General features: G+C 45.6%; 1 protein-coding gene across 1 annotated transcript in view; it reads left to right on the top strand.

Annotated features, from left to right (window-relative positions):
* The first annotated feature begins 10,122 nt into the window (after positions 1-10,122).
* LOC125928626 (glutamate receptor ionotropic, NMDA 2A-like) overlaps positions 10,123-19,559 on the top strand; it is a 51,560-nt gene continuing 42,123 nt past the window's right edge. The window contains exons 1-3 of the mRNA XM_049639358.1: positions 10,123-10,352; positions 16,212-16,380; positions 16,490-16,643. Of these exons, the coding sequence (XP_049495315.1) occupies positions 10,141-10,352; positions 16,212-16,380; positions 16,490-16,643 (535 nt within the window). The 5' untranslated portion in view covers positions 10,123-10,140. The remainder of the gene's footprint in view (positions 10,353-16,211; positions 16,381-16,489; positions 16,644-19,559) is intronic.

Below are 19,559 nucleotides of genomic sequence, written 5' to 3'. Positions count from 1 at the left end.
TAAAGCTGCCATCAGCTTGTTTTTGTGTTAGATTTGCATGCCGAGGCAAGAAGTGATGCTAATCGATGATGCTGTTTATGCTAAGTATGGACATTAAATCATTTTAAATTCCCTTCACGGCCATTTATCTCATGTCCTTTGGAAGACTTTATATTTCAGGTGGAGAGAAATTGGCCTCCTGTTTGTTTTGTTTTTCTCCTTAAATTCATCTTCCTGAAGAGTTAATTACTCATGTTTTCTCCAGCTTGGGAGTAAATCACTGCTTATTATCTGGAGTGAAATGTGTTGTGATGTTTCGCACACGCCAAGTGTTTGTTTTAAGGCCTGTTTGCCCTTTGGTTATGAAATGAGCTAAGCAGGGCCGGTCAACCCGGAGCAGAGGCAGTGTGAACTCTGCTTCCATTGTCGGTTTTAATAAATTTCCTCTCTGATTTTTAATTTAGCAATCCCTATTGTCTTGTCTCCAAGGAGAGGAGCTGGGTAAACAGGCTACTCTCCTCTTTTAATTTTGAATTCTAAGTGAAAAAGGACAGTATGCTACAGTCTGAATCGAGTTCCATTCAGCAAATATTTATTGAACTGGCTGGGGGGTGAGCCCTGTGCTGCGGCCGAAGTGGGTTGTGTGGTTGTAGAAGCTGGGCCAGGACGGGCTGTTGAACAGAATTACCAGTCAAGACAACCTGGGTCTCAGCTCCCGCCCCCAGCCATTCAGTCAGTCTCTAAGTTGTGTTGGTTGTTCCCCCTGCAGATCTCAAGTTCATTCTGGCCTCACCAGGGGTTCCTGTGTCCCAGATCAATGCAGCTGCCTCCCAGCCCATCTGCATCCAGAAACTTTGAGCCCCAAACCGTTTCTCTGCACTGCGTTGGGAAGAAGTGTTCTAATACGTCAGACCAATTTTATCCCTCCCCTGATTAAAAGTATTCAAGAATCCCTGCCCCCACCCCTCCACACACTTCACTCGCCCTGAGGATAAAGACGGAACCCCTTAACAAGCCACCTACCGGCCCTGCTGGTCTGGCTCAGAGTTGGAAGTCACTTCCTGTTGGAAGCATTTTTTGGTTCCCTTCCAGAGCAGGAAGCTGTGTCTTCGGTAGCATCCTGTGCTCACTCCCAGCGTGACCATTATCTCCCTTTGTTGCCATTGAGCTTTGACTCCTCTTCTCCAGCCAGATTGGCAACTCTGGGGATGGGGGCCGGGCCTGCCCTGTTCACTGTTGTGGTCCCAGAGCCTCCTGCGGTGCCTGGAAGAGTATACAGCAATAAAGCCCCAGATGCACCTACCGAGCCACGCATGAAGAAGTGAGAGCATTCAAGGCGGGAGGGGATGTTCCAAAGGCACAGGAAATGCAGAAAGGCATTCCAGCTGGAGGATTAGGCTCCATGCAAGAGCTGGAAAGCATGGGCAGGATTTCAATCTGTAGAGGTGACAAGGGGAGGGATTTCAGGTAGAAGAAACAGTGCAGGCAAAGGCAGGAAAGTAGGTGTCGATCGGGGAGTGTTTATGAGAAGGGAAAAGTGTATGCGTTGTTGCGGGTGCGTAGAGGTGTGCGTGTGTGTGCAGGGTATGTGTATATGGGTCGTCGTGCATGTATGGGTGGATATGAGTGTATATATGCCTGCATTGGGAATTTGGGTAGGTGTGAGTGTGTGTATGTATAGGTGTGGGTTTGTCTTTGGGTTTATGTGTAGATGTTTAGGTAGACTGATATATATCCGAATATGTATACATATATGAGTGTGTGTAGGTGCGAGTGTATCGGTGTTTGGAGGTGTACATGCAAATGCAAATGTCCTAGCATGAGGGTATGTCTAGGGTGTCTGAGAGAGAGGAAAAGGACAGAAAGCAGAGAGCAGGGAAATTGGTGAGATTGATTGATTGATTGTTGTAGGGTCCATTAATGTTAAGGGGAGTCTGCATTTGATTGTGTAAGCAGTATGAGTCATGGAAGGATTTGAGTAAAGGTAGATGTATGATTTTGGCATTTTGATATGTTCTTAGGGGGTGGCTTGGAAGCCCAGAAAACCAGTTATGAGGAGATTTTAATTGTCTCTTGTAAGTATTTTGTGAACAGATCAAATAAGATCAAACATATCACTTTGAAAGGAGAGCCACAAACATCTTTTCATCACCTAATTTCTTCCAGCCACTTGTGGCCTCTGTGACATCTCTCCAAATTTACCCAGACACGAAGGGGTGAATGCTAACTTATGACAGTTTTTGGAGATGAAATTGTCTCTGCCCTGAGAAAATAGCAGCTGAACATTTTGATAAGTAATCGGTGCCCTTTCACAAAACATTTTCTAAGAGCTGAAGAGAGATTAGCTTTCTAAAGGCACTGTATTTAAATTTTATTAATAAAAATGGATAAAAAAAATCATTACAAAGTTAATTTCCCCTCTTTATGGTTCTTTTAACAGAATCACTTTTCTCCATCAGAGGTCAATTATTTTTCTTTGTCCTCAAAAGCTTAGTATATTTGCAGAAAACACTCAAAGGTTTATCACCAAAATTCAGTTTATTTTGAAGGTAAAGATTCTTTTTCTCCTCCCACACAGTCTATTTGGGTGAGTTTGGGACTGTTTTTAATTATAAAAAAAATTCATGATAGAGATAAAAAAAATTGCCTGCCTGTGCCTATTTGTTGTATATAGAGTGTTTATAAGAATTAAAATAGTGCTAAGAATAGTGCCTAATACATACTAAGTGCCCAGTGAATGTCAACTTTTATTATTATAAGAGCTCAAGCAATGCCATCCAGACTTTATTGCTGTCTTCTCTATTTCTTAGTTCTGTAGTCTCTGATAGGTTCTTCTGTCACGCCACCCTATGCTAATTATCCCAGTACAAGTCTCAGGGAAAACTCCCATTGGCTCAGCTTAGGTCACATGCACATTCATGAACCAATCACTGTGGCTCAGGCACCAAGTGTACTGTTTTGCCAAGTAAGGGCCATGTGCCTATTCTTTTTTTTAAGTTCATTTTTGAGAGAGAGAGAGAGAGAGAGAGCGTGTGCGCACTCATGAGCAGGGGAGGGGCAGAGAGAGAGGGGACACAGAATCTGTAACAGGCTCCAGGCTCTGAGCTGTCAGCACAGAGCCCGACAAAGGGCTCAAACTCAAAAACTGCAAGATCATGCCCTGAGCCAAAGGCAGACACTTAATGGACTGAGCCACCCAGGTGCCCCTCCCTAGTTTTTATCTAATGTCTTTTTTCCTGTTCCATCCCCTCACCTCATCCGGGACACCCCATAATATTTAATCACAAGGTCTCCCCAGGCTCCTCTTGGCTGTGGCAGTTTCTCTGCCTTTCCTTGTATTTTGATGACCTCCACAGTTTTGAGGAGTGTCGGTCAGCTATTTTTAAGGATGTCCTTACACTGGGATTTTTCTGATATTTTTCTTATCATCGGACTGAGTTACCTGTCTTGGGAGGAAGAGACCACAGAGGTGGGGCAGCACTGCCCTCATGTCGTATCGAGGGGACCTACTACCAAACTGACCCACCCCTGTTGATACTTATCTTAATCATCTGGCTGAGGAGGTGTTTATTGGGTTTCTCCACTATCAAATTTTTCTTTTCTCTCTCTCTCTCTCTCTCTCTCTCTCTCTCTCTCTCTCTCTCTTTCTTTTTTTTTCTCCAGGAAAAATTTCTAGTTGCATTTCTTCCCTGATTTAAAAGTGAGTCCTGGGTTCAGATCCTGATTATCCCACTCTCAAGCCGTAGATACTGAACAAGCTGCTTAAACCCTGTGCCCGTGCCTCGGTCCCGTCATCGATGACCCAGAGATAACAGTAGTAACATCTTGTTCATGTGTCTATTTTTAGAATTACGCGAATTAATATGTATAGCTCCCCAGACTGGTGGAAACAGGAAGTCTTATTTTTATCATCTTGTGTGATCCTCACAGTCAGTCTGTAAGGAGGGCACTATTAATTACCTTTAAAATATAAAGAAAGCTCAGGTGAGCTAGAGCCCCACTTCAGGTAAAACATGAGCCTTGCTTCAGGTGACCCCGCTTCTCTCTCTCTCTCTCTCTCTCTCTCTCTCTCTCTCTCTTTCTCTCTCTGTCTCTGTCTCTGTCTCTCTTTCTTCATCTCACTCACTTGTGCTCTCTCTCTCAAAAAAAAAATAAAAATAGAGAAACCAAATTTCATAGAGATTAAGCAGCACGCTGGGTTTTACCGACAGAGTTTCAGTTCTTGCTTTGTCATTTACATTGTGACCTGCACAAAACAGGTCTCTTTGAGCTTCAGTTTACCTACCGAGCAATGAGGACAATCATACTTCCTCACCTCCTGGAGTTGTTCTGAGAACTGAACCGAGTCCGATAATGCGTGGAAAATTCTCAGCACTGTGCTTAGAAACACATAGTAAAACCCCCAATAAATGTTAATGATTGGCTTTATCAAACCCCCCAATAAATGTTAATGATTGGCTGTATCATCATCGTCCAAGTTCCCACAGCTGGGGCTTGGCCATGTCAGAGTTTGAACCCACACCCCTCTGCAGAGAACCAGCAAGAGTCAGCTTTGAGCGAAGCTTCAGATTTGGGCACCGTTGGCTTCTGTGCAGCAGACAACTCCCAACCAAGAAGGCTCTGGTGACCTCGTTCTTTCTTCTCTGTCTTCCAGCTTGGTTCTCCGAGCCATCCTGTCTTCTTCAGAGTTGGGCATGTCACTGGGCCTCTGCGGGGACATGGCCACTGTTCAGAATTCTCCATAATTCAACATCAAGTTGCAAGCTGCACAGCCTTCATTCACCCCTTTCTAATTCTCTGTCACCCTGATCCCGATAAGGAGGGAGCTGGGAGGGCAACTTCTCCCGTGCTTTGCATGGAGCTTTAGATCCAAAAGACCTTAGAGATCATCGGGTCCACCCTCACTCCCCATCTCTGTCACAGGGGAAGAGACTGAGACCCAATGAGATCAAAGGTCAAGGGCATGTTGTCAAGGGAAGTCGGGTCTCTGCCTCCTCAGCTGGCGCTTCTGCTGCAGAGGCTCACCGTTTTCCCAACGAGAGGCTTAAGAAAGGTTGGGTTAACGATAACAGAGCCACATATGGAGAACTTGCTGTGGATCCAGAGACGTTTGCCACCATCATCTCGCTCTAATCCTCAAGGCACCATAATGAAATTGAAATATTTTCATTTGGTGGTTGAGGGAACTGAAGTTCAGAAAGATGCTGTGGCTTGCACAGAGTCACAGGGATTTGAGCCTGTCTCTCTGACCCCGAGGCTCATGGTATTAATTATTCTGTCTCCTCTCCCTCTGTGCCATGTGAGGGAGAGAAAAGAACGGTCCCTGTGGGGATGGGGCTGATCCCTGGGAAGTTGATGGGTCGGTATGTGCACGTCCACGTGGATGTATCCAACACAGACACACAGAAGTGTGACTTCCTGTCCCGATCGTGTGTAGATCTAACTGGAAGTTTGGCAAGGCCTCGTGGAACTTTGTTTTCCCTTTGGGCTCCAAAGACAGGACCAGGGCTTCCACGGTGACTGTATCACTTCAGTTGCTCTGATGCCTTGAGAACTTACCCCAGGGGGACTGTCGCGGCCAGGAAATGTACGGACTCCTCCAGGTCAGGCAGGACTGCTGACCTAAAGTTATGGACTCTGCCACGTGGGGTGTGCACGACCCTGAAGCAAGAAAAAGGTCCAGTTTAGAGAATAGCAGGACAGTCACCCTCAGCACAAAGACGGGAGCCGGGAGAGTGCTGGATCACTACTGTCCTCAGGGTACACGGGGTCCTTCCGTTTGGGACACGACTGTTAGAGAAGGGCACGTGCGGAATTCATATTCTATGCCCATTTAGTGCCTGTGGACACTGAGGCAAGCATAGGTGATGTGAGTGAAGGTTCTTCTCAATTCAGGGTTTATTCCTTTGACTGTTGACGTCCTGTCGAACACTTGAGAGTGGCCAGAGCCCCTTTTAAATTGGCATTGGCATGATGGTCTTGGATGTGTCTGGAAAATGTAATACACAGAGGCTTTTCAGCAGCCTCTCTCAGTGGCTCTGTGTCTGGGGGGCTGAAGTCGATGTGAAGTGTGAGTGAAGGGGAGAATATAGGTTTCAGTACCTCAGTGTTTTGCTGAGGGTGCAAGATTCCATAGCTGAGGCAAACGTGCACACACTGATCAGTCTACTAGTAGTTTCCGACTCACTGACATTTTTAAGAATTCAGGTCAGGTGCTCATTGATTCGATCAGCAGCTGTCCATTAACTCCCTCCTTTCGCCAGGCCCTGAGTTTAGAAGCTGTGATCCTCAAAATCCATCAGTGTGTATTTTAAAATCCCTCCTAGCCTGGGAAATTGTCATCTCATCAGAGAAACACATAGCTTATTGAGGTATAATATTATTACGCAAACAGAAATTGGATATTTAAATCGAATTAAGGATTTGTGAATGAAATGTTACCATGTCTGGGAGTTCCTTCAGTGTAATACAGGGGAAGTGGGTGGCAGTATAAATGAAACAAGATTGGCCATGAGTTAGTAATTATTGCCACTAGAGAATGGGAAGATGGTGATTCATTTCCCTAGTCCACTTTTGCATAAGTTTAAAATTTCCCATCAAGAAAAAGAAAACAAGGATGGGGGCACTTGGGTGGTTCAGTCGGTTAAGCTCCCGACTTCAGCTCAGCTCATGATCTCACGGTTTGTGGGTTCGAGCCCCGCATCGGGCTCTGGGCTGACAGTTTGGAACCTGCTTTGGATTCTGTGTCTCCCTCTCTCTCTCTCTCTCTGCCCCTCCCCTACTTGCACTCTGTCTTTCAAAAATAAATAAACATTCTAAAAAAAGAAAAGGAAACAAGGATGAATTGAGGGGTCATAGAACTCCCACCTTCATCCAGGTTACAGAGGGACATATATCCCCAGTGACTTCCATTCATCTTTTCCCTCCTGGGGAACAGACTGGATGAACTCTTGAGGTAAATCTCAGCTCCTCACGGGGACCTGCAGGGCTTTGCATCATCTGGCCCCTGCGTGTGTGGAGTGCTTTCCCTTCCTTCCTTCGCTCCCCCAAACCAGCCCCCCACCACTCATCTTGGACTTCCAATCTTGGCTTCAGTGCCACCTCCTCAAGGAACCCCTCCTTGGGATTTCTTCCCCCCCCCCCCGCATTTGATCTCTTAGACCCAATTTTTCTTTCTTCCTCCCAGTTCGTATGGTGTATGTTTTTGTGTGATTATTTGACTCGTGTCTGTCTTCCCAATTAGCATAAAAATTCCATGCACGTAGAAACTTCACTGCATGCCTGACATTCTCCTTGGTGTCTAGTGTAGTGCTTGATACCCGAAGGGCCACTCCATAAATACTTATGGAGTGAAAAAAATCTCTGTTAATCCCGTCTACAAACACTGGACTGACTCCGTTCAAATCCCTTGTGAAAATGCATATAGGAGGGTAAAGTGAAGGCACTCTGTTGTCTCCTATGTGGTATATAGAATCCTGGGGCCAGGATTTGGGGATCTGGGGAGCCTACCAGAGCAGCCTGTCAGACTCAGAGGAGGAGGGGGCTCTCAAGATGTAGGGCAGCATGGAAACAGCAGCTTCGGCCCTGATCAAGTTTTTCCAACCACCACCTGCTTCCACCCTCCTTGGCTGACTGGTGGGTGCTTACGTAGACATGGGAAGGGAGAGACTAACTTAGGGAGATCTGGGGAGTTACTGCACTCCAGGAAACCTTCGCCACCTCTCTCCCCAGCAGTCAGCCTTGGGCGGGGACCTTTGCCTGACTCCACGGTGTAGGGGACAAGATGTGGTCAATGACATCACCAAAGATTCTGCTGGCTAAACAGTCTTTGTGTTAATTTATGTTTCTTGGGACATCCGGGGCTGTCTGTGCTGGGAAGGAAGGGTCTTGGAGCTATACTACGGTTACCACGGATCACTTAATAGAAACACGTTTGGATTCACACAGCCCTATGGTAGGGTTCTGGTTCCCTCGCCTCCCAGCTGCTTGAGTTTGGGCAGGTTACACAACGTCTCTGTGCTTCAGTTCTCTGAACTGTAAAGTTGGAATAATAATCCTTACCCTGTAGGATTCATGGGGATCAGAGTAACTGGCAATATTGATACATTTCCTGCCTACACAGGAGTGCTCAAAAGTGACACCCTTATGAGACAGCATGAAAGAGCTGCCGTGGAGAGGTGCAAAGTTCTGTGTTACTGGGGAGAGCAGGAATGCCCTTCCCGATTAGGTGATACTTGAGCCAAGTCTTGAACGCTAACTACAACAATAAAAAAGTGATGGCAGCCACCATGTACGTTACATGCTGAGTTCTGTGCTCAGTGCTTCGTGTTCATTTTGGCTCATCCAGAGCTCCCCACAGTCCTGAAAGGCATAACCTGGTGCCATCTGCATTTTGCAGATAAAGCTCAGAGAGGTTAAGTGACTTTCCTAAGGCGAGCCAGCTCATGGGTGAAGCCGGGATCAACACTTAGTTCTGTTTGACTGCAGTAAGCCATTCTCTTACCAACTAAACTACTCAGCTGCTCTTGAAGGTTTGCGTTTTCCAAGAGAAGTGGAAAGAAAGGATTGATGGAACTTGTCCCAAAAGAAAAAGCTTGGAGATCTCCTATTTGCTTATGTATTGGTATTAGTTCTGTCTTTGCCCTACAGCCAATTGATAGGTTTATCCATCATTGTTTCCTGGCTGGTGCCAGGACATAGTCAGTGCTCAATAAATCTGTGTTGAGTGAATGAAGAACGTGATGGGCTCAACATTCTCCCCAGCCTGTGTTACACATAGCAGCACAGGCAGATGAACAAGTGTGTTTGCCCAGATTACCTTACTGCTCATGCTACTGTCATAAAACAGAAGGTATCACCGAAGTTGGACAGTTTTGCCATTGGCCGCATGGAACATTGTGCTCTAAGCAGCAAACATTTTCCAGTCCAAATGATGAGGCGATCTGAGGGCACTCCGTCTGCCTTATCTCCTTCCACGCCGTCACCCCTTTCGGCGTCCGACGTGTTTGAATTCTGTTTATGGGCCTGCAATTCGTTTCTGGCGACACTCAGGTTACAGGAGGGGAGGTGAGCAGGTCACGTCAATGCAGACAAGCCTGGACTTGGCACTTAGCATCTCAGACAAGGTGTTTCCTTGAGGTTGATATTACAAATGAAGCTGTGACCCGCGGTGTCAAGCAATTGCATGTGGGAGCGAGAGGAAGAAGGAAAAAGCGTGATACCGGGAGCGGCTTCTTCCCGGTGCATGTCTGAATAATGCCAATAAGCTGTCAAATAAAATTAAGGTTCAAAACATACAAGCTTCAGTTTGATTTCACTAACATGCTGGCTGCCGCTTAGAGAGGGAACAGGTCAGTGCTGTTTTGACGGGTCTTGGTGCTAAGCGCTGAAAGTCTCCTCTCCAGGCCAAATTAATAACAGTTCACTTTAATTTGCATCTTAAGTAGAACGATATCTGAGGTTGAAATGAAGCCCTTCATTTCCTCTCCTGCTCGCCCTCCTTGTGTTGACTTTCCTGTCCATCCTCCTTCCTTCTAGCTCTCCCGCATCATCTCCCTGTCTCCTCACCCTTTCTCTTGGCACCTTCTAAAAGTTTCTCCCTGTCCTTGTCTCTCTCCTGTACCTCAAAGAAAAAGTGTGGAGTCCCTACTACGTGCCGGGCTCTGCACTGCCTGCTCATCACAGACGGTCTTGTTTAATTGCCACAACATCCTTGTACAGTAGGTGGAGTTGTGCTATTTATAGGTGACACACAGAGGTTCACAATGACTCAGAGCTTAACTAGGGTTGTGCAGCTGGTACATGGCAGAGGTGGGAATCCAAGCCTAGATTTCTCTGATGCTAAAGGTCCATGCTGTTCTCCCGCCGCCAGTGGTCCCGAAATCTGCCAGAACCTTGGAGTCTCCTGGGGAGATCTAGCAATCTCAGTGCTTGGGTACCACCGCCATATTAATTAGCCTGGGAGAGGCAGACCTGGGGGCCGTCCAGGATTCTTCTCCTTTATGTCTGTTTTTCTTAGCATCGACACCAAAGTGTATATTGAAGTATGTAGCAGAAAAGCCCTCAGGATGGGTAGGGTTCTTGTCCCAGACCTCTTATGGGGAAGGACTTGCCTTTCTAGAAGGTGCTGCAAGAAATCACAGGTGTGCCTTTGCCTTCCTGATGCAGGTGGGCAAGTGGGAGAACCAGAGCCTGAGCCTCAGGCACGCCGTGTGGCCAAGGTACAAGTCCTTCTCAGACTGCGAGCCAGACGACAATCATCTGAGCATCGTCACCCTGGAGGAGGCCCCCTTTGTCATCGTGGAAGACATCGACCCGCTGACCGAGACATGCGTGAGGAACACTGTGCCGTGTCGGAAGTTCGTCAAAATCAAGTGAGTCCGGGGATGCTGTCGGTTGGATGTGACCAGTCCTTTAACACAGCATGTCATTGACAACAGTGGTATCTGTAATATAGTAGTAAAATTTAATACACAATAGCTTATTATAATAGTACATCATAACCTGTGATATTAGATTTTTTAAAGACTTCAGTAAATAGCTGGACTTATGCCAGCTGGTCTGCATTCACTTACTTCCGGCAACGGCAATTGCAGGTAGGTGGTATTACCTGTCTTAGAGATTTAAACTGAGTTATGGGCAGATTAAGAAACATGTTCAGGGCCATCCAGCTAGTAAATGGAGGACCTAGGACCCAGACGCCGTCCACCTGCTTCACTGCCAGTCCTTAACCTCTCTGCCAAACTGATCCTCCCCTTTGGTCTTTCCTTAAAAAAAAATTTCATGTTTATTTATTTTTGAGAGAGAGACAGAGACAGAGTGCGAGCAGAGGAGGGGCAGAGAGAGGGAGACACAGAAGCCAAACCAGGCTCCAGGCTCCGAGCTGTCAGCACAGAGCCCGAGGTGGGGCTTGAACCCATGAGCCGCAAGATCATGACCTGAGCTGAAGTGGGAAGCTTAACCGACTGAGCCACCCAGGTGCCCCCCAAAAATTATGTTTTAATTTTTCTGGCTGTTCCCTCCTACAGCCCTGCACATCTGCTTCCTTCCATCTCTTGTATATATCCCAGACACAAACTTTTCAAAAACTTTGAAAACTTCTCTCTGTGGGGAGGTCATGATACAGCTGTACCCCTCACATATGACCTTATGATGTGATCAGTGTGGAACTGACCTTCTGGAAGTTTCCCAGCTCACCGACAGCAAGCCCACATCACCTCTGGGCCGTTTCCTCATTTATTAACAATCAAAGGAAGAACTGGCCATTTTTATGAGAGCTTCTGGTTAAGTTTCTCCCTAATATGTAGGCCCTTTGGTGAAGCATAAAGCTTCATGACCAGGTCTAAGGCCCTGGTTATAGTTTTCTGGTGCAAACACAAAGACACGGCCCTTGTGAGGGATTTCACCAAAAGGAAAAGGCCTACCATTGGAATGTTTCTGTGAGTATTTTCTGAGTGTGTCCTTTCATCTGGATAATTCTCCTGTGTCTTTTAAGTCTTAACCACTCCCTCCCCAAGTTGGGTTTGTTCCCCCTCCTTCCAAAGAAACCTGGAGAGTCTCTGTACCTTGGTCTGTTCAGGGCACTGTGACCAGTCACCACAGAGTGCATGGCTTAAACACAGACACTTCTCATAATTCTGGAGGCTGGAGTCCACGATCAAGGTGTCCAACCAGGGCCCTCTGGTTTGAGACGGCCATCCTCTCACGGTAGCATCACATGGTGGAGAACGGACAGAAGAGAACCAAGTTCTCCTGTGTCTGTTTCCAAGGACGCTAATCCCATTCATGAGGCCCTCACCCTCCGACCTAATGACCTCCCAAAGGCCCCACCTCCTGACCCCATCACATTGGAGTTGAGAGTTTCAACACATGAATTCGAAGGAACTCAAGCATGGAGTCCCTACCACTCGATCTCTTTATCACCCGATTTTATGGCTTATAGTTTGTCTTTCTCCCTGGAGGGTAAGCTGCCTAAATACAGGAAACATGGCTTCTTAGTCTTTGTACAGCCAGGGACCCACAAAACATGGCACAGTAATGTTGATAATGATTGAACAGATGAGCACCTGGACACTTTTTGTCCCACTCTGCAGATTCTGACCGAAGCCTTCCTTACACAAGGTGCAAATCCCCAGAGCTCAGCGCTTGGGACAAAGATTTTTTTTTTAATATGATTGTTAAATGTATTATGAAGGCAGATTCTGGTTTGGAGGGAAAAATTTTTTTTTATCAAAATTCTGAATAGATTAGTCAATAAATAGATATACTTGAAGGACAGTTCGTGTGTGAGGCATAGAGCTGTGCTGAGCTGGGACGACAAAGGACGGGATCTTACGGTATAGCGTGTACACAGCTCAAAAACAACTCAGCCTGGAAAGGAAGGACAGATCCGTGTTAGGATATGCCTGGTGAAGGATATAAATAAGGCGGTGTGATAAGAGAGTAACGTGAGGTGAGATGCAAGATGACCCAGAAAAGGATGACGAACGTGTGAAAAGCTGGGGGGCTGGTGGGAAGGAGCCTTCCAGGTACAGGGAATAGCAGCTGCAAAGTCCCCAAGGGAGGAGAGAGATTGGCAAGTTTGGGCAACAGAAGGAAGCCCAGTGCAGGGCTAGAGAGTGACGAGCTGGCAGGGGGTTGAGGGGGAGATGGAAGGGGTAAATGTGGGAACGTTGTCCCAGGAGGTTTTGATTTGGACAGGTGTTCCTGGAGTACATCGTGGTCCGATGGAGAAGGCAGAGTGTTGGGTGTGAGGCCAAGACTGTAACCTCAGTAGGGCACCCCCTTTATGACAGCAATGCCTGCTTTGTCTCAGTAGGGCCAATCCAGTAGGGCCTCTTGGGATCCACAGTCAATAACAGGAGCTTCAAATCTTTAAAATCAGAAGCCTTGGAGCTGACAACGGTAGGTCACCGAGTCCTGAGCCACATTCATATGGAGAAAATGAACCCCCCAATAAATTACTCTCTTTAAAAGAATTGACTTTTGTTTTTTTACTGGACAGTATAAACAGATTAACAGGTTAAAATTCACCTTTTTGGTTCCTGTGGGAGGTGGCAGCTTGCAGCTTCCCTTTTCCCACTTGGCTACAGGACAAGTTTACTGAACATCGAGATGAAATCGAAGTGTCCGAAAGCCATAGACAATTACTGGGACCCGTTCGTCCCAACATTAACACATAGCAGATCAATGGCCTTTCCTAAAGGTAGTATCTCTGAGGCAGGCCGGTTGGTTCTAAGAAGGATTCTGTGAGGTAACATGATTATATTTTTTCTGGGTGATAATATCCCAGGGTAAAGCGTTTGTCTCTCACTTCTGGCAAATGGTGGGGTCTTGAGGACACAAATCAATCTTCTAAAAACATAGGTGACAGGAAATGAGCTAAGAAACCAAGCGTTTCTTTTCATCTGTTCGCTGGGTTTTAGGGCATAAAGAGAGAATTGAGGAAAAATTAGCTGGCTTGATATTTTGGGGAAAAATGGCCATACTGCCAGTGAATCCCCCAAACTGTCAAATTGTTGGTAAGAAGAGAGGATATGTATTCTTAAGCACTTACCTGAGAGGTGCTTTGCATATTTCTTTTCATCTTCCCAACTATCCCACAAGGTAAGCCCTCACCTTTTCACTTTGCAAGTACGTAAACTGAGGCTTATGAGTGAGGAGGCTTACCTGCATCTTCCTGGTTGTTAGGGGCAGACCTAGGACCTGAAAAATGGCTCCGTCTGACTTGCATGGCCGTGATCCCGTCCACTCGCCACACTGGGAAACTGCAGAACTGGAGAGCTGGGTCACTTATTGGATCCCTTTCCCCACATTGGCTTCTATGGGTCATCCTTTCTTTTGGGTGAGGGTGGGGAATGGGGAAAGATTGCATTGGGCGCATTTCTTAGATGGCTGTGTAGTTAAGTCACGCCCCACCCCACGCACGTATACAAGGGCTGTGATGGGAACCAATTGAAAATTTCTACTTACAAGCGGGTCTGTGTTTCCAGAATCCCCATGATAAATTCATCTGTTGCATTCGCTGCATGTGTCTTTTTCACCCTGTGTCCTTAGGGTTTAATTCCATGTCTTATACACAGTAGGTACTCAGTGGGTGCTTGTTGGGTGAAAATGCATTAATGACCATGGGTATCTATAAATATACCTAGTATTAGGAGACATAGGGGAGATAATTAACTCATTAACTGGCCAAGGTTCCCAGCAATGCCAAAGAATACTACCGTATGCCTGTGACCCTGAATCTTAAGCCTGGGGCATTCATAACTCCTGTCCAGACTCTCCCAGGAATCCTGACCAGGGGAAGGAAGACCCTATGATACACGAAGAGAGGGGGAAGAGAGAGAAGGAGACACAGGTGGGAAGAGGGAGAGAAGAAGCATTGATGCATGGCCCATGGTGGCCAGGAAGAAAAAGAGAGAATTGGATCTGACCATGTTTTTCAAAGAGCCACAGATTAATACCCAGCAGGAAATCGTTATTTGGACATGCCATTGATTTAATGTACCTAGGACACATTTCTATCATGTTTATGGCATTTTGCAACCCGCTTCCATTACTCAAAGTCACATTGTCAAAAGAACCCATGTTCATGGACAAAGATATACATCAATGGTGCTTGATGTATGTGTATATCTGATTATATATGTAGTATATACTCACTGCAGTTGATTTGGGGGGGGGACTAAAAATATGAAAAAGAGAAAAAGTTATTTCTCGCCATTCAAAAATAGCTTCGCTTCATATTTCATTGTTTTTCCATCCAGATATAGTTTATAAGCTCATCTGTTTTTATATAGCCAGGACTGTTCTGTATACATCACTGTGTAACCTACTTTTTTTTCTATGATATGGAAATGGAAGTGATTTCCTATTGTGATGTTGGATTTCCACAAACATCACTGTGGTGCTTAGGTAACAGTCTGTTGTGTAGATGAGCCAGCAACAGAATATTCAGACAGAGCATGTATCTCGGGACATGCATAAGTCAGCTGAGCCAATGGGATGCCCCATCACAAGGTAGCCCAAGTGTATTGCCCAGAGAGCTGTTCATCGTCCTACACGAGCTATCTAACTGGGAAAACCCTGTTTCCTTCCTTTTTTAAGGCATTTCTGATTTGTATGGGTGTCCTTTGAATATGACTCGGCCAGGTTAATAAAGCAAGGTGGCTGGTGCAAAGCAACATATGGCACCTTGGTAGTTGACGATAGCTTTTAAGAAAGCAGTACCCTGTGTATTTTAACAGGGCTTTTTCCTGATCAAGGACACTGCTATTTAGTATGTCACCTTTTACACTCCTGCTATGTAGGGAGGGAGGGAAAATGAAATGAACGAGCTCTCATTTGCCAGATGACTCCATCAAGACACATTAAGTCTGTGGACTCAGGCACAAGGTGGACCCCAAGTCTTCTGATTCTCAGCCAAGTTTTCCTCAATAAGGAAAGTGCCCTTCCTACGTAAGGCAACTGTTATTTCTTCTCTTTGGTTGCACACCTCTATCTGCAGTGGTAGGATAAAGCAAAACTCTCCTCCCACTGAGAGTTTTGTGTCTTCCTTCCTTCTTCTCTTTTCCTGTAAGCGTTTATAGTGTGGCTTAGATCATGTTACTGAACTCTAATCAAAAGAGATTGTATGTGTTATAAACTTAAGAATAAGTCAGTTAAGTGTTTGACTTCAGCTCAGGTCATGATCTCACAGGGTGTGAGTGTGAGCCCCATGTCAGGCTCTGTGCTAAGAGCTCAGAGCCTGGAGCCTGCTTCGGATTCTGTGTCTCCCTCTATGCCTCTCTGCCCTTTCCCTGCTCACGCTATGTTTCTCTCTCTCTCTGTCTCTCTCTCTCTCTCTCCCTCCCTCCCCCTTTCTATCTCTCTCAAAATTAAGCGTTAAAAAATTTAAAAAAAGAATTAAGAGGCAGTAACTCTTATCAGTGTAATGGGGGAGACAAATACTACCTAAGAGAAATGTCATGAAGGGTAATCCAACAATTAGTAGAAAGCATGGTACATGGTACAAATAATAATCACTCAATAAGTTAGCCATTGTCATGGTTACTCTCATCCTTAAGAACACCTTCTACCTGTGCTGTTGTAAACTACTGCATGTCCTTGGAAAAGCCACGTCCCCATTTTTGAGCCTCTGTTTCCCACATGGAAATAGTGGAAGCGTATAGGTAATGACTGCCAACAAATCTTCTGGCGCTAATATTCTACGGTCTCGCGGTGTTTTCCTACAGCAATTCAACTAACGAGGGGATGAATGTTAAAAAGTGCTGCAAGGGGTTCTGCATCGATATCCTGAAGAAGCTCTCCCGCACCGTGAAGTTCACCTATGACCTCTACCTGGTGACCAACGGGAAGCACGGCAAGAAAGTTAACAATGTGTGGAACGGAATGATCGGTGAGGTAAGTGGTCTTCCTCCCCCTAGGGCTGTCATCCAGACTGGGGCCCGCAGTGCTCAGGGGTGGTGGGAAGGAGGAATAAAGGTGCTGTGCTCCTTTGCCTCGTGTGCAGGTGGTCTATCAACGGGCGGTCATGGCGGTCGGCTCGCTCACCATCAATGAGGAGCGTTCTGAGGTGGTGGACTTCTCTGTGCCCTTCGTGGAGACAGGGATCAGTGTCATGGTTTCAAGAAGCAATGGCACGGTCTCACCTTCTGCTTTTCTAGGTAAGTGAACGCCATGGTCGCTGCCATTTACCTATGAGGAATTATAGGTATTTGTCTTGTTGGCTCAAAGGATGGAACCAAGGAGGACCTTGCTCACTTCCATTTAACAATATCAGTGCATTCCTGAGTGTGTCGTATTTGGTGTGTTTTTTTTTCCTTAGGTTTATTTTTGAGGAGAGACAGAGACAGAGCATGAGTGGGGGAGGGGCAGAGAGAGGGAGACAGAGAACCTGAAGCAGGGCTCCAGGCTCTGAGCTGTTAGCCCAGAGCCTGACGCGGGGCGCAAAGCCACGAACTGTGAGATCATGACCTGAGCTGAAGTCGGACTCTCAACCAGCTGAGCCACCCAGGCGCCCCCAAAGTGTGTTATATTTGAATGATCCCAATTCACATCCCGCCTGTCACCCCATTAACATCTTTCATTTATCTCTAACTTGGAACTATTGGCTGAAAATACAAGCATGTATTCAGATACTGGTCTTGATTGTGTGCAATGTAGATTAGTAGATATATGTTTTAGAGCCTTGAAAACATTTAAAAAATAAATCTTCTGTCTGTAGTTCATTTAAATCAGCCCATAAGCCTTTATATGGTATCCTCGTTCCCATCTTCCACCCCTCACTGATGTGACAGCCGTTTATTTACTGGCTGTAAGGGTGAAATAATGATGAACGTGCCGTGATTTATACCAGCACTCTGATAAACAAAATAGAAGTAGCCAGAAGAGCATACACTGACTGAAAATTAATGGAATCGTATTTTAAATGTGACTGTCCTTCAAGCTGAATGGTTTGGAAGGGAGGAAATTCCTTACTCTTAACTATTCCATAAATGTATGTTTTGACATAAGTTTTGTTTTGTTTTGTTTTGCTTTTTTGTCATTTGTGTTTGTGTTTTGGTTTTGGTTTGTTTTAGAGCAAAGTAGATCTCTATTTTCTATCTTGTTTTCCTTAGCAGTGTCAGTATTTATGCATTAAGTAGCCTGGCTACAGGTGTAGAAACTGCATGAGACATAGCCAAGTGTTATTTTTTTTTTCTTTAAAGGATGGTATTGTGTGGAGTGTTTGGTTACCATCAGCGGTTTTTGACAGTAGCTATCTTGAAGATGGTGGGATTTAAATTCCGTTTTCCTTGGCACCCCCATCAGTGGGTTTGTCCCAGATTTGGGAAGGTGAAATTGAACATTGACCCCAAAAGCAAACTGCATGACAGAGGGAACTAATTAAAGTCACTGAAATTTGTTACATTTTTCCAGATACACACACACACACACACACACACACACACACACACACACACATACCCTTGTCTGGTAGAGACCTAAAACTTGCAGACGAGAGCCAGTCTGTGGACACTGGCTCCAAGCCCATAGTCTTACTTGTCCACCATCTTCTTTTATATGTCATGGCGCATCCAGTGAAACCATCCGTGTTTCGTTCCCTTCAGTGGAACATTGACTAACAGGATTTTGGGTGCCACCTCACTCACAGAGACCTATGGATTTGCCATTTTCGTTTCTGATAATCCATTTAAGCTGTTGAAATCCTTACCACTCCCTGGATTTGATTTTGCACTCCTTGCTTCCATTCTCGTAACCTTTGTTGGACTAACGTGGACCTTGACACACACACACCTCATTATGTTCCTTTTGTGCCTTTGTCTGATATGGATAATGGACCCATATCTTAACAACAGAGCCTCAGTACACCAGGAGAAATGCAGCCGCCTGATAGAGACGACACGGGCAGAATCTTAACGATGATTGGGAGACCCTCATGCACAAGCCACTGCTTATCACCATCTCCCATTTACCTGGCAGACTCTGTAACAGAGCTCTTTGGCCTTGGGGGTTAAGAAAAGGTTGGAGGAAGTGAGTTCATGGAAAGAATGGAAAGACGTGTGTTTCCTTTCACAAGTTGTTGACATACCTCCATAGTGAGAGAACGTTTTTTTCCAATTCAATCAGAGAAGAAAAAATGCCAACAACTGGCTTGTCTCATAAAAAAAAAAAAAAATGGGTTGCTGATATCAAATCTGACCTCAACCCAGTTTCCCCTAGATTTTTATCTTACCTGCATTAGTTGAACATTTCCATAAAAAGTCAAGCATTTTGCTAAGTTTAGCCAAGCCTCCTTACCTGCGCCCCCCTTGTTCTTCCTCCTGTATCTTTAAAAATAAAGTAAAATAAATTGCAGCCAGAGGAAACTATTTTCAAAGCAGTTTTTACACAGTAGGCTTAATATGTTTTCTAGTCACTAAATTACATCCCTGTTCGATTCACTGTGCACCACCCCCTTATTTACGGCCATTATCTGCAGGTTTTGAAAGTCATAATGAGCCATGCTAAGCTACATTTTTCCATTCACTGGCTCAGTCTTCTGGAAGAGCCCAAACATTCAAAATCTGATTGCACTGCTCTTCATTACTTCCTGTCCTCTCTCCGCTAACTCCATTAACTCACGTCGGAAACGCTTGCAGGTAAAGCCTCCCAGGCTTCGTGTGCAAACGTAACCAGCAACTCTTCAAGGACAGAGGTGGCGTCTGGTGCAATATTTCCATTCATTTACTTCCAAAGACTTTCCAAGCAGGTTGGATTGTTTGAGCCAAAGAAATGCTGATCTGGAGCCTCCTAGATGGAAGCCCCTTCACGGACAAATGTTGAATCTGTTTTAATCCAGTCAAGGATGTAATCCGGAGCTATCCCAAATGTTTCTGGGTCATTCCTTAGACACTATAGATGGTGCTTCACCATTATTCCAGTGCTTTTCTATGTTGTGGTGGTGGTGGTGGTGGTGGTGTGTTAACAGCAATCCTTAAGGGCACTTCATAGGCACCTAACTTACCAAAACCAGAACACTGGGGGCGCCTGGGTGGCTCAGTCGGTTAAGCAGCCTACTTCAGCTCAGGTCATGACCT

The sequence above is a fragment of the Panthera uncia genome, chromosome E3, assembly GCF_023721935.1.
Source record: "Panthera uncia isolate 11264 chromosome E3, Puncia_PCG_1.0, whole genome shotgun sequence".
Lineage (NCBI taxonomy): Eukaryota > Metazoa > Chordata > Mammalia > Carnivora > Felidae > Panthera > Panthera uncia.
This window is presented reverse-complemented; position numbering and strand designations above follow the sequence as displayed.